The sequence below is a fragment of the Aotus nancymaae genome, unplaced genomic scaffold (assembly GCF_030222135.1).
Source record: "Aotus nancymaae isolate 86718 unplaced genomic scaffold, 86718_ANA_hifiasm-v0.15.2.pri h1tg000006l, whole genome shotgun sequence".
Taxonomy (NCBI): domain Eukaryota; kingdom Metazoa; phylum Chordata; class Mammalia; order Primates; family Aotidae; genus Aotus; species Aotus nancymaae.
Window position 1 is genome coordinate 40,394,699 of NW_026988417.1, and position 15,626 is coordinate 40,410,324.

Sequence of the window (15,626 nt, forward strand, 5' to 3'; positions counted from 1 at the left end):
ATTGTTTTTATATTAAATTTGGACTTGAATAATAATAGATGGGTCATCAAGTTCTGCCTCACAGTTCCCCTGCTAGATTTTGTTGGAATCTAATTTATTCTCATTATTGACATTTCTTACTGCTAGTCCAGCACCTGTAGAATCTGAGCAGCTACTGGTTTCTGCAACTCTCTTAGCTTCTCTTTCTACAATCAGTTTCTTTAACTGCCATAAAATGACCTATTATTAACAGCTTTACCCTTTTTGTTGAATGTAGGTAACATCACAGGACATGATGGAGTAGGTAATATCCCTGGATAAAGCATGACTCTCAGCAAAAATGGCCAGGCATGATACTGCCATACCTCCATCTAGAGAGAAAATGACTTGAACCTCACTGGTCTATCTAAGCACCTGGAAATACTAATTTTATCTGTAATATATAGAATCTCATTTTCTCGGTTATGATCGGGTTCAGCTGGGAAATGAAAAGCCTCAAAATAACAGATAAAATAAGATAAAAATTTTATTTCTAATTCACATAAACAAGATGTGAACATGAGCAGCCCAGGGCTGATGTGGGCTTCCATGTGTTTTCAACAGCAGAAGGCCCAAGCTTCTTGGTCTTTTTGCACCAACATCCTCAACCTGTGCCTCTACACCTGCTGATCCAAGATGGCTATTCAGGCTTTAGCCATCATGTCCAGATTCAGCCAAGAGAAAGGAGGATTGGCAGGGAAGAGATTCCATGCCCTCCCTTTAAACACACCTCTGGAAAATTACACACTACACATTCACTTCCATCTACAGATTTGTACTTGGTTATGTACCCATACCTAGCTGCAAGCAAGGACTTGGGAAAAGGAGACTTTATTTCAGCTAAAATCTGTAGGCCTGTTTACTAGGAAAGCAGATATTGAGGGACAACTGTAATCTCTTCTGCACATAGGCAGGCTGAAATAAATTGGAAATCAGATTTTTTTATTTCACAAAGGAGATTATCCACACATTTTTATATTCATTTTTCTAGTGGGTGAAATGTGCATAAAAATGATTCGCTAGGGTGCAGCTTGTTAAGTTCTGTAGTAAAGGTGACCCAGGCAGAGCCTAGGCGTAAAGTGTGGCATGTCGTAGATTGCTGCTGTTGCTGCATTTTTTAAAAGGGTCTCCGAAATCATAGTAACAGTGTCCTTTCACTGAGACCAGGTATGGCAAAGAGTCCTTCCCCAGGAAGGGGCACTTCAGCAGAACAAAGAGGATTTACTACAAGAATATTAAGATTGAAGGGAACCCATGGGGACTAGGGTGGCTCTTGAGATCTCAGAATCTTTCTCTCATCTCTTCTTATCTCTTCTTAAACTCATTCTTTCCTCATATAGGCAAACATTCCCTTATAACAGGGAGCATGGCCAATATCATCCCCAGGATTACTTGTTTCTAGCTCTTTGCCCAGAAAACCAAGGGAATTCTTACCCCTGGCCCCAGGTGTAAAATTCCTAGTAATGTACCCTGGCCCAGTGTGGACCTTATTCCTGAAGCAGTCACTGTGATCAGAGGCAAGTGATACCATGACTGGCACAGCCTATTCCTGTTTCAGGGGGTGAGGGGCATTACAGGAAGAAAGGGAAAAAGGGAGGGAGCATGGTGAGCAAACAGATGCAAGATTTCTGCCTCAAAGAGCAACCGTCTCACCTTCTTGTCCCTCAACACACCTTATTTTTTTTTCTCATGATACTTATCATCCAACTTTGTATTCATTTGTGTTTTTCTGTTTATGTTTTGTCTTCTCTCCTGGAACTTAAGGACCATGAGGACAGGGTATTTGTTGACTTTTATGGAATGTTGTGGACTAGAACAGTGCCTGTCACACAGAAGATGTTCAGTAAATATTTGTGGAATGAACAGCTTCCACAACCAGAGGGTGATGGGTGGAGAGTGGCTGAGCAGGCTGGAAAAGTAGAACCCTAAAGCCCTCTAGAGCCGAGTAAGCCACCTCACAAGTCACAAAGGGATCAGAAAATGGTCAGTGGTAAGAGAGAGGTATCTGGAGTGTCTCAGAAACTGTGAAGTCATCCACCAATCCTAGCTGGTTCTTGCTATGTCTGAGAAAGGGGGAATGGGAAGAAGAAGAGTAAAATAATCCCAAAATTTTATGAAGCTGATAGTTCTCACTTCTTCATTAACATACTTTTACTAGAATAACTCAGTAGCAGTTAGCACGAGAGACTGAGCTTCTAGATGAAAAGCAGAGACTATGTTAATTAGAGCCCAAGAAAGGAGAATGTAGACGTGCTTGTTTCCGGGTCGGCTTGTATCTTCTACTCACCCTCAGAAGCTTCTCTTTAAGTGACCAGAAAAATGAGATATGGTGACTTGATGGCAACCAAAGGATTGTCCATCCAGCTGGTATCCACATTTTTATTTCTGGCTGAAGAGCCAGCCTCTCACTTCACCCTGAGCTTCCCAGGGAATGAGCTTGGCCAAGGACAGCCACTGGTGGCCTGGTTTTCACTTTTCAAACTGGCCATGCCATTCAGCTCCCAGCTGTTGCACTTGGTCCAGGGTTTGATTCTTGGCTTTCTACACAGCCACGAACATAGCAGCCTTTCTGTTTTTCCTTCCCATAACTAGCTGTGAGAAAGCAGCTAACGCTCCAAGAGGCATGTTGACTTTTTCCTTTCTTATCCTGTGGTTTGTCGGGCGAGGGTGGGGAAGACATTTGGGCCTGTGGGGAGCCTTTCTGATATTATTTTCTTGAAAGCCCAGTTGTGTAATGCTGTGCCAAGGAGCTTGTAGTTGTGTCATTTCCAGATGTGACAGCGGTCTGGCTCCCTGAGAGTCTGTCTTTCTTGATGGGAAATTAGGCTTAAGACATCTAGATATGGGATATAAACAAAGAAAGAGATAGAGGAGTATCAGAATGTGTGTAAAGTTATGTCCCTAGCTATATTTATAAATGTCTTATGATTTGTATATATTGAAATTTACCTATTTGAGTGAATAAATTGTAGTAATTATAACTATAGCTGGTACTTTTAGAGTACTTTTTCTGTAATAGGCATTTTTCTGAACACTTTCCATATATGAACCCATTTAACTCTCCCAGCAACTCTGTGAGATAGGCACTATTATTAGTCCCATTTTATGGATGAGAAAACTGAGGTCTGGAGAAATGAAATAACTTTCCTAAGGTCACACAGCTGGCAAGGAGTGGAGCCAGTATTTAAACCCAGCCAGTCGGGATTCAGAGGCCATTCTATTAACCATTACGCTAAATTCCCTCTCTTTTGCACTAATCGTGCTCCATATAACAATGTTTCAGTCAATAGTGGACAGCATATACGACAGTGGTCCTGGAAAATTATAATGCAGGTTGAGTATCCCTAATCTGAAAATCTGAAACCTGAAATGTTCCAAAATCCAAAACTTTTGAGCAAAGATGTGACTCTGAAAGGAAGTGCTCACTGGAATTTTGGATTTTGGATTTTCAGATTTGGGATGATGCTGACCTGTACAATGCAGGTATTTCCAAATCCAAACAAATCAGAAATCCTGAATGCTTTTGGTCTCAAGCATTTGGAGAATGGAGACTCCATCTGTAGCACATTTTTACTCTATCTTTTCTATGTTTAGGTATGTGTAGATGCACAAGTACTTAGCATTGTGTTGCAATTACCTACAGTATTCAGTACCGTCACTTGCTGTACAGGTTTGCAGCATAGGAACAATAGGCTGTACGAACAGCCTAGGTGTGTAGTAGGATCTGGCATCTAGGTTTGTGTGAGTACACACTATGATGTTTGCACAACAGTGAAATCACCTAATGACATATCCCTGCCATTCACCAACACATAACTGTATTTATAGTTTTGTGATCTAGGCATAATAGCATTCAGCTGAGGAACATAATTGAGGTTAGCATCAGCTACAGAATAAGGAGGTAGTAAGTGTCTAATAGTGGAGGAGAAGATGCTGATGATGGAGCTGTAACTATATAAAAGATGATCAAATATTTTCAGGTATATTGTTTGGGATTTGGAGACAGAGTTCTGGGTTGGAATCACAGCTTTGCCACTAACTGTGTGACCTCAGTCAAGTTACTTAACCTCTCTGATTCTTATTTTTCTCTTCTGTAAAATAGGGATAATGCTAACCACATTGTAGGATGCGTGGTTGTGAGGATTAAATAACATAACATGAAGAAAGCATCAAGTGTAGCCACAGACACATAATAAGTGTTCAATAAAAGTGACCTTTGTTTTTTCACCATTTGGCCGATTCTCAGCCGGTAAATAACCCAAGATAATTACATGCATTTCCAAAGATATTAAATATGAAACCATATCCAATTTGGGTCTATAATTTTCAGTGAGTCATGAGTTCTTTCTTTTCCAGCTAGTCAGGCCTGGCTTTTGTTCATGTCCTGGTTAACTTTTGACCTATAAGTAAGCTACCTTAATTTCCATAACTGGAATTTCTGCCTTCCTCTGGAAGGTCATTCCAGCTCTACTCACCCAGGCCATTTGACAACCTATTTTTCAGGGGTATTAATCAATCCTCTGTCTGGAGGCTGCAGGGTGCTCCTCTCAGTCCTGCCCTTGTCCTCTTGCCCACTTCCTTCTCTTGATGCAAAGCTGTGTGTGTCTTGCAAATTACAGCCACTCTGTCCCCAGCAAAGGGCCTCCTGCTGCAGAGTATGTCAGAAGCTCTGGATATAATTGATAGAAGCAGCAAGCAAAGGCACTTCCTGCAAAGGCACTGGCTCCCATGGGCATCCTAGACAGTTTAGACCAGTTTCCAAAACTGCTAACATGAAGAATATTTATTTTTCCTTTCTGTTGGGAATGTGGAGGGGACTTTCATGAGCATCCCAGGAAATCTACAGTGTGGCATTCCAGTCTTTGCCGATGAGAACATGCCTCTCTGCCAGTGTTATGCACAGTCCTAATTTTAAGTGACAGTCCAGAGGATATTAAATTGAGGTTTATCTTTGAGTGACCGGAGTTATTTTTGTTTTAGTCAGCCTGGACTATTGTAATTAATGCTAAGACACTGGCGGGAACAAGGCTTTTATTATAATACGAGGGTGAGGATGGCTTTGACTGACCTTTCTTCTGCTGGAGTTTCAGTGTTTTAGTATGTGCTGCTTGTGCTGGAAAGAATTTATAATCACAGGCTGTCAAAGACAGCCATTGTTCTCCCTGCTCTGAACATGTGGGTCAGCCACAAGTGCTTTCAGCTCCCCCAGCGCCAAGAGCTGGCCTAGAGCGAGAGCATGCCTGGATTCTTCTGAGGCATCAGGAAAAGCGTTTTGCATATTTTTCATTGCCTTTTTTTTTTTTAACTTTTTGCCTCAGAAAGGCAACTCCCTTTCAGAGCAGGAATTTCCCTTCAAGGTAGCAGGAGATGAATGCGTGCTGCTCCAGGATTTTACAGAACTGATTCTGCTGCAGAAACAAATGCTGCCTGCATTTGCCAGATGGCATAAACAGGAGCAAAAGTTGCACAGCTAAACCAGGGGCTCATTCCCAGGACAGACATGCAGTCATGGATTCCGAAAGACAAGTCAAGGTTAAGGATTTGGCTTTTTTTTTTGTTTTGGTTTTGAACTACATTGTACTGTCGTGAATCCAAACTTTATAATCCTTTCTTCTAATTCTTTCTCTATTCTTTTTTTTTTTTTTTAAACCTTAGGGATATGTGTTATTTGGGAATTTCTTTTTTTGAAATGTTGTGCATGATTTTCTGATTGGGAAAGTTGCAGCAGAGGAGGCTTGAGGAACAGAGTGATGACTTTTCGATGATGATTGATCCTATAACTGGTTACCACAATCTTTCCATGCTGATGTGATATGCAGGGCTTGATTTTTTGGAGACCCCTGGAGACCCGTGTCCCTGATACTGTAGGCTAGAATGCAGTAATGCCTGTAATCTTTTCATTTTCTTTTTGGACAGGAGACTGATGACATTGAGAGTCCTAAACGCAGTATCCGAGACAGTGGCTACATCGACTGCTGGGATTCCGAGCGCAGCGACTCCCTCTCTCCTCCTCGCCACGGCAGAGATGATTCCTTCGACAGCCTGGATTCCTTTGGCTCTCGCTCTCGGCAGACGCCTTCACCAGATGTAGTCCTCAGGGGAAGCAGTGATGGTAGGTTGGAGTCTTAAGAAACTATCCATCTTGGAATTAAACATTTGCAGGGGCTGCACTGCGGCTGGCAGAGGGACGGGAAAGCAGACTCCATATCCACCTTGCTGGAACCTAGTAATTCTATAAACTGGCAGGAAAAAAGTCTTTGAATGTTGTTTTTCATGGTCCTTAGAATTTTGGTTGGCTTTGCCAGGAGTTTATTTGAGCACTGCCTCAGTGAGCATATCTTCTATTGGAAAATGTGTTACATCATTCCTCCCTTGGTCTCAGTGAATCAAGACACTGTGCAGACCATTAGCTCATAAAGTGTGCTGGAGGTTTATATACTCTGGGCATGAGGAAAGGAAATGTTTGAGTGAGTACCACACTATATAAGTGAAAATGGATCAACTTCCAGTAAACTGGAAATGAGCTGCACACACTTAGGAAAGTTCTGAAGCCTGGGATTGTGCAACTTTAATTGGCATGGTTTTTGACAATCTGTTTGATGCTTATGATACCTGACTGGTATAGCTAGCATGATGCAGGTGGCCATTAATGTGTAGTTCACAACCCAGGCTGCCTCCTCATTCTGAAGCTGGGATTGATTTAAACCCTATGGGTTTTATATCTCTTGGAAGAGATGATCATTTTTCTTTACAAAAAATGTGTAATCATGTAACTTGATATACATGTAATGCCTGTTTTTCAGAAGCTGTTTGTCTTACTTATCTTGTACCTTTGTACTTTTAGAAGGAAAAATGGTTTTGTTCTACATATTCTACATATATAAACTTGTGGAAAACATGAGGGCTGGTGGGAGTTTTTAAAGTGTTTCTTTTTTTAATGTATTGCTTGTTGATGCTACTATATCTAGCTATCATATCTTAAGCCTACTCTGAGATGAGAATTATCTTTTGTAGCTAAAAGATCCCTTCCAACTATAAAATTCTGTTACTAAAATACTTGACTATTTAATGTGTCCAGGATCTAAGTTAATTCCTTGGCACACAGTATCTCATTTAGTCGTCAGCTGAGATCTTAGAGATACTCACTCAGTATCTCATTCAGCACTCCCACAGAGCTGTGAGACATTACTTATCCTTGCTTTACAGATGAGCCTTTGAGGAGTTAAGTAATCATCTCAATATTTACAAGTTACAAAAAAATCACTGTCAGAAAGTAGCATAACAGTGTTAGCTTCAAGAAGTGTGAATGCAAAATCTATGCTCTTAAGCTTAGTTTACCCACACTTCTTTCTCTTTGCCTAATAGATGTTTTATTCTGGAATGACTGAACTAATGCTTTTGTTTCGGACTTAAACTTTCCAACAAATAGTTTAGCCTCGGGCCACATAGTATGTGACTCCTGAAGAATTCCAGGGTGCATTGTGAGCCTTTTGCAAAGCATTTCTAAAATGTTATATGACATCTTAAGTGCCCCCCACACTGTTAGAAGTTAAATACCAAGTTCACGATCTAAGTGAGCTTTAACATAACCAAAGAGTAGATTTACTTTTCCAAAACATACCTTAACCAAACGATTTCATCCATATTATTTTGATTAGTTGTTTTAAGTTATTGCATTTTCTTCATCCTGTTTTTTTCTTAACTGCCAGTGTAGATCGTTTATTTATTGTTACCAGCTTTAGGAAGTTTAATGTTTAAACGAATCACATCTTGAAGAGATTTGAGGTGGTGATTACTAATATTATATTAATATGTGCTGAAGCACAATTTAGTTTGCAGCAATTAAAATTGATAAGCTAGAGTGTTTTTATGAATGTTTTCTCCATCCAAAAAAAAACACATGAAATTAGAGCTTCACAAAACGCCATCCATGGAAGAGCTTCTTACACACAGATTTCACCAATCAACCCAATACCTTAAGGCTTAGGTTCTTGTAAACTAATCAAGACCTAATGAGATTTGAAAAACAACACATTTATTAATCTGCTGTTTAAAATGTGGTATAATTTTAGCCAAATAGATGTTGGGTTTCGTAAGAGTTTATATTATGTTTTTTTAAATGATGCTAATTAAGAAGATTGCTAGTCCTAATAAACACTTCCAAATTTGAAAAAAAAAGAAACTTGTTTTTTTAAGTCTTGAGAATTTATATCCTAGGACTCACAATCAGTTAGGGAATATCTGTCTTATCATGAAATTCTTCAACTCTATATTGGGCCAATATAGAGATCTTTCATTTTATTATTATATATTCCCACTAATCCATTCAATAAAAACAATCAGGAGCCATACTCATGAGAGGCATCATGATTCTGTGGGTTGGACACGAGCTACCTGGTAGGATGCTATAGATCCCCAGGATTGATTTAACCAATCTGTCTTGCTAGACAGATGCCCAGTTTCTCCCCCACCATTAATAGCATCTCTTATGAGTCCACATAATGGGCTTCATTGAAGAGGAAATAACAAAACCCTCCACCCAGATGTTTTTAGAATTAAGAACACATTTTGTAAATATGATGCATGAGGTTAAATGAACAGTCTAATGTTTTGTATAAAAGACATGCTAAGGGAGGGAAACAATGAGATAAATCAAAGTGCTAGAGGAAGATTAAAAAGCGAAGAGTTGGGGGTGTGTATGGCAAAGATATGTTAAAGAAAGACCTTCAGTAACTGAGAGAGAAATGTAGCCTCATGAAAAGGAAGAATCAGACTTTGATAAAAAAGAACATCATCATCACATGCTAGATTCCATTTTCCTAACTGGACATAAATGGAGAAACCACCCTAGTAAATTTCCATGTTCACAGGGAGAGGTGAAGTCAAAACTTTTGAGGTGCCAGCCTTAGATAAGAAGACTCTGACATTTACCAAGGGTATACTGGGCCGGCTGCCTCCTAGGTGCTTTCTGTCATCTCATTTAATCCTTATGACAACATGTAATACCTGTATTATCACCTTCATGTATCCCATGAGGACCCTGAAGTATAGAAGATTTAAGTTTCCCAGGGCCACAGAGCTAGTAGATGGTAGAGCTGAAATTTTAGACCCTGGTCTCTAAATCCATAAACCTATACTTCTTTCGACTGAGCTACTCTGTCCTGGAGCATTTGCAAGGCTAACATTTCTCGAAGTGTCTAAGACATTCACCAAAGAATAAGTGAGGGAAAAAGTAATTTGCTTATGTTGTTAGACAACATATTTGGAGACTTTCACTCAGTATATTATAGATAATATATATAGATATCTATATATGTATGTGTGTGTATAGATACTATACAAATAAGGTTCATAGATTATAGGATTTTAGAATTGAGGGACCTGAGGCAAATCTAATCCATCACTAAGCTTTCATAGTTGATTGAAGAATCCTTTGCTTTATTTGTTCAACAAAGCGCAGCACTTCTCATAGTCAGGACACTTTTATCAGAGGACATTTTCCCAAGACAGGCGTGTCACAGAGGAAAGAGCTTTGGGAGTCAAGAGAACAGAAAGAATTTCAGAGCTGTCACTAAGCAGCCCTGCAGAAGGGGTTCCTACAGGCTCACTGAGCCTCTGTTCCTACCTTTATAAAATGAGGATAGTATCAAATGGGGAAACAAATGTAAGAGTTTAGCAAGGTAAGGTGGTGTTAGTATTTGTTTATAAAGCAATTCACAGGGGGCACTAAACATTTCATTGTGATACTGAGACAGATATACTTGTTTAAAGACAGGGTAGAAAGGAGCTAAATTATGAACCAAATACTGTACTGATAAGTAATGAAATGGTCAAAACTTCAGAAGGAAGACTGAACGCATGGGGCATGAATAATTCATAAACTGAATACTTCATCTGCAACAATGAACAACTTGTTTATGGTCAATGCTTTTAAGTTTTACAGTCTTTTAAAAACCATTATATCATTTAACCTCCAGGGCAAATCATTTTATTTCTATTTTACAGAAAAGGACAATCAAGTATGTTAGAGACAACCCTAGGAGCCCACAGCATTTCTGACAGATCCAGAATTATTATGACATAAAAAGTAGCCAGTATTTATTAAGCACTCAGTCTAACCCAAGCACTGTACCAATAGTTTTATATGTATCTGGTCCTTCTAACAGCTATGAGGTAGGGGTATTATTATCCTCATTTTATAAATTGGGAAACTGAGGCTTAAAGTACTGATGTAACATATACAAATGAGCAGAACACCAGAGGAAGTGGTTCTGGCTTAACACTTAACCAACCCCTGTGCCAGGCTGCCACATCTCTTGGCTCTTAGTGTAAGGTTCTATGTTTTTTTCTTTTTTTCTTTTTTTTTTTGAGACGGAGTCTCACTCTGTTGCCCAGGCTGGAGTGCAGTGGTGCAATCTCGGCTCACTGCAACCTCCGCCTCCTGGGTTCAAGCAATTCTCCTGCCTCAGCCTCCTGAGTAGCTGGGATTACCGGTCTGTGCTACCACGCCTGGCTAATTTTTTTATTTTTAGTAGAGATGAGGTTTCACCATGTTGGCCAGGATGGTCTCAAATTCTTGACCTCAAGTGATCTGCCCACTTTGGCCTCCCAAAGTGCTGGGATTACAGACATGAGCCACCGTGCCTGGCCAAGGCTCTTTTCTTAAGTCTAAAGAGGTATACATTTCATTTATCACCAACATAGTTGAATAATCTTGTAATGCTGTCATTGACTAATTGTTTTCAACCAGCATTGAAATGGTGGCTACTTACATGGTAGTTTTGTTGGAATGATGACTTCATTCTAAGAGATCCTAGAAATCTAATAAGATAGGACTCAGGAAACAAGAATACAATATAATTATTGGGTCTATTGTCCAACAAATGGCTGATGTTGGGAACATTGAATTCCCATGTGTTGTCTAAAACACTCTCTAAGCCAAACCAACTCATTTATTCATCAGATATTCTAAGGGTGTCCACTGTGTACAAAGGCAATGACATGAAAACTATAAAAACTATAAAGCTCTTATTCTCAAAGTACAAGCTAGAAAGTAGAATGCACCAGAGGAAAAGACAAGATCATGGGGGCATAGGGTCCAAAAGAAGAGCAGATTGCCTCCAGCTGTGGGAACCAGGATGAGCTCCCATGCAGAGGAACGACCTGAACCACTTCCTGGAAGGCAAACCCTTGGTATAATCCAAATCGATCATGTTCCTGAATTCCTATGGTTCTTGGCTTCTTGATTGTAACTTAAATTCTCTAGGTATGTTATGGGTTGGTTAAAGATACCTCAAAGACAAAATGTCTCATAATTTTTATTTGCTGGAGTATCTGGCATAGTGTAAGACATGCAGCAGGTGCTCAGTGAAAACTTCATTGATTGATTTCTGTTTTCTTCTTTTGAGAGTAGCAGAATCTCAGTAGGCATATAATCCTATTGCAGGTGTGTTGCTAATTATAGTTTTCAGATGCAGTTAGGCTTATGTCTGTATTTTAAAATTTTGCCCTTGTTGGTTTTTTTTTCCTGATTTTTTTCACTTCTTTTCCCAGAGTAGAGTAATCCACATGGATTCTTTCGATTTGTTAAGTTAATGATTTAAGAAGGAATCCTCAGAACCCACAGATTGAACCACATCCCTAATGCGTACTTAACATTGGGAACTTTCTGCTAGCTTGACACACTTTCTCAGCACCCATCCTCTTTCCCAGGGAGAGGAAGTGACTCTGAATCCGACTTGCCTCATCGGAAGCTGCCAGATGTGAAGAAGGATGACATGTCTGCAAGGCGGACTTCCCATGGTGAGCCGAAATCAGTAGTGCCTTTTAACCAGTACCTCCCGAACAAAAGCAATCAGACGGCCTATGTCCCTGCACCTCTGAGAAAGAAGAAAGCAGAGCGTGAGGAATACCGCAAGAGCTGGAGTACCGCCACCTCCCCCCTGGGTGGGGAGAGGCCCTTCAGGTAAGGCCTGAGTGCAGCTGCCCTCTTACTGACTTAGACATGAGTGGTTTGGGAACTGCAGCTCCTGGACAGGAATGAGGTTAAATGACCAATTCAGAACTTTGATGGAAGATTACAGACAGAGGTGGGTGGGACAGATCTTTGGAGGGAGCTTGTCAGGAGAAAATAGAAGCTTGGTGAGTGTGCCTAGAACAGTGCCTGGCACACAATAGATATTCAGCAGGTACATGCCTAAATAAGCAAATTTCTGAAACCAATTCTGTTGATAGGACATTGAGAGCAAATCTGTCATCTGTGTCCTTCTGCAGAGACTGCTTGACTCCGAATCCTATCAGATTAGGTGTAGAAAGATTCCTATCTTTACGAAAAAAGAGATTTTAAAAATCTAGGCTTAAATTAATCTGATATAAGCTCAAATATGTGATACAAATACGTGATGCATGGAATATGGTTCACAATCACATGTAGAAATAGTCATAGTAAATGGATTTCTCATCTCTTTAGGGAAACAGTGGTTTCCTTAATCTCATGCTTTTGTATTTATTTGTTCATTTATTCAGCAAGTACTTGTTGAACATCTACTATATACTAGGCACTGGGGACCCAATAACAAATAAGGCAGAGTTCCTGCCTTCAAGAACCTTATAATAAAATAAACTTCTCCATTAGTCCATCTGTACTATTACTTTCCATTGAATACAGATTTTATTACAATTGTTAGTTTGCTGAACAAACTAATGAATTTTACGTTTGCAGCAGAAAAGGTTTTTGCCTTTTATTATCAAGTCTGGGATAACTCTCAATGTTGCGGGTATGATGCATTGTATGAATTAACAAATGGTTGCGTTGAATTTTCTTCACATTTTCAGGATCACATTTTGTGCTATGACTTCCTTTTCTAAAGTGAAAATCAGAATAGCGGGGAGATGACATGGGGTGTGCTCCCCAGCCCAGTCTGTTAGTTTGGTAAATCATATTGTCCAACTCACTAGCTTTCCTGAAACGATAGAGGAAGAGGGGAGTGAAGTGGGGTCTGCTGATGAAGACGACCCAGTTGGCCAAATGAATCCTGGTCGGAAGCCTTCCCATGGTGGGTGTGAATTACCCGACGGCAGTGGTAAGGAGCACCCTTCTTCAGACGGGGCTGTGGTGGCACCAGCTCCCAAGTCTGAAGAAAAAGATGCTGCTGAGATCCAAAAGCGCAAAAGGCTAGAGCAAGCCGGAATCAAGGTCATGCCAGCAGCACAGCGCTTTGCCAGGTCAGCTCTGGGCTGAGAGCTGGCCCGGCTGGCTTTCTGCATGCCTGGGGGTTTGGAATGTCTCTAGAGAGTTGGAGTTTTCATCTTACTTTTTCTACTTCCCGCTTTTCCTGTTGCATCGCTGTTCCCTACTCTGAGCACATAGATGATAGTCTTTGCCTTAAGGCATGTCTCTGTTAAGTACCTCCTGGGTATTTTAGATGAAGGTGAAGAGTGAGCTCCTCGCTGCTTGGTGCAGACCTTGTCTTCCTCATGTATTTGTGGCCATCATTTGTGGGCTGCAGGATTTACCTAGTAATAGCATTGTGTTTTTCTATTGTTTTTGGCTTGTTAATTTTCACGCTACTCCTAAATGGCTCATATCTTACTTTACACATCACTAGAAGATAGTCTGTTTCTTTGAAATGGGGAACACTCTAGAGGGTGGCTGGCTTACAAAAATCCACTTACTTTCTTTGTCTCAAGAGGGTACTAAGTAGAATTGAGTTTATTTGACTCCTTATTTTCTAAAGCATGTTGATTCAAAAACAAAGAATGGTGTAATTACTTCTCTTTAATTGTAACAAAGGTACTAGTATCCGGTACTGATAGTTTTGTATTACATGTGAGATGGCAGCAATCAGAGCCAAGGAAAATTATAGTTCTACACTCTTCTGTAGTGTTTTGAGAAGCTAGTTAATTTTTCTTATATAATAACCACAATAATCCTAACAAATAATAGTGCAGCCAAAGTGTATTTTACAAATTGACATTAATAATAATTTGACAGTTGAAATTCCTTTGCCACTTGCTGTTCCATTTATGTCTTTTTTTTTCTCTTGAGACAGAGTCTCATTGTGTCGCCCAAGCTGGAGTACAGTGGTGCAATCTCAGCTCACTGCAACCTCTGCCTCCCAGGTTCAAGCAATTCTTCTGCCTCAGCCTCTTAAGTAGCTGGGATTATAGGCATGTACCACCATGCCTGGCTAATTTTTGGATTTTTAGTAGAGATGAGGTTTCACCATGTTGGTCAGGCTGGTTTAAGAACCAAAGGATATACTTCCTCTTTGTCTGTGGTATGTTACAGATAATCATGCCTATTCTAAACACATTTGTGCTTCTGGAATATTCTAACATAAAATTGTGCTTTTGTTACAAATAGCTCTCTGAATTTATTAAATAATGAAGAGTAATGTAATAAAATCTTTTTTAAAATCCAGATATTCTTAAGTTTTGATACAGAAACCTTTTCAGACACATTTTTTTCTACATCCCTTGAGCATCCCATATACCAGAGACCAGACTAGATGCTGAGAAGACAAAAATAATAATAGTGAGAGGAATAATATCTCCTCACTATGTATCATTTTTCAGACTTCTCTAGCTTCTGCCTTTAAGGACATAGTAGTAGGTAATAATTTGATCTTCCTATCTTTGACACACATCTTTCGTTTATATCACATGTGTAGAGTGTTTAAGCTAGTGTTTACCAAGGATACCATAATCTTTAGAGTATCTAAAACAGCAAGCGGGGACGAGGGGGAGCTGCATTAAGCTAATTCAGCACACTCAGGAATAATGGTCATGTAGAGAAGAGAAGTTGGGCAAAGGCTGGGAAGTCCATATGCGTACTGTGCCACTTCAGTAACTGGGGTGTTTATTTTATAAAAAACTTTGAACTCTTTTGTGACAACTCGCATTCACTGTACAAACATCAAATCATAGTTTAAAAATGTAATTCTATCATGCCTGTAATCCCAGCATTTTGGGAGGCTGAGGTGGGCAGATCACGAGGTCAAAAGATCAAGACTATCCTGGCCAAAATGGTGAAACGCTTCTCTACTAGACACACACACACACACACACACACACACACACACACACACACACACACACTGGCTGGGCGTGGTGGCATGTGCCTATAATCCCAGCTACTTGGGAGGTTGAGGCAGGAGAATCGCTTGAACCCGGGAGGCGTAGGTTGCAGTTAGCTGAGATCACGCCACTACACTCTAGCCTGGTGACAGAGTGAGACTCTGTCTCAAAAAAAAAAAAAAAAAATGTAATTCTAATGGATATATATTTCTTTATTTCACTTCCATTCATGTTTCCTGTTATCTGGCTTAATTTTAACCTGTTTCATCCAAGTTAGCTCTCGTATGCAGAAGTTTGCAGGTCAGTTAATGTCATGATGCCTCAGATCTTCTGACTTAGCATTTAAAATTGGGTTCCGGATAATTATGCATATTCTCAGAGAATGTTCCCAATAGCAACACAACACAGCTGCTCCAAACACCCAGAATTCATTTGTTAGACAGATTTTTCAGCTGCCAGCTCTCTCATAAAGGTTTTACACATAGCATGCCACCATCCTGGCATGTCTATGTCTTTGTTACTTACTTTTT

General features: G+C 40.0%; 1 protein-coding gene across 8 annotated transcripts in view; it reads left to right on the forward strand.

The window, feature by feature from the left end:
* LIMCH1 (LIM and calponin homology domains 1) overlaps positions 1–15,626 on the forward strand; it is a 350,623-nt gene that overhangs the window by 256,784 nt on the left and 78,213 nt on the right. For 2 of the 8 annotated variants that reach the window (XM_021675667.2, XM_021675668.2), the window contains exons 1-3: positions 5,331–5,550; positions 5,935–6,130; positions 11,731–11,983. In XM_021675667.2, the coding sequence (XP_021531342.2) occupies positions 5,527–5,550; positions 5,935–6,130; positions 11,731–11,983 (473 nt within the window). In that variant the 5' untranslated portion in view covers positions 5,331–5,526. Of the gene's footprint in view, positions 1–5,330; positions 5,551–5,934; positions 6,131–11,730; positions 11,984–12,975; positions 13,243–15,626 lie in introns of those variants that run through there. The other 6 variants (XM_064366648.1, XM_064366652.1, XM_021675666.2 and 3 more) reach the window with 5 other exon arrangements.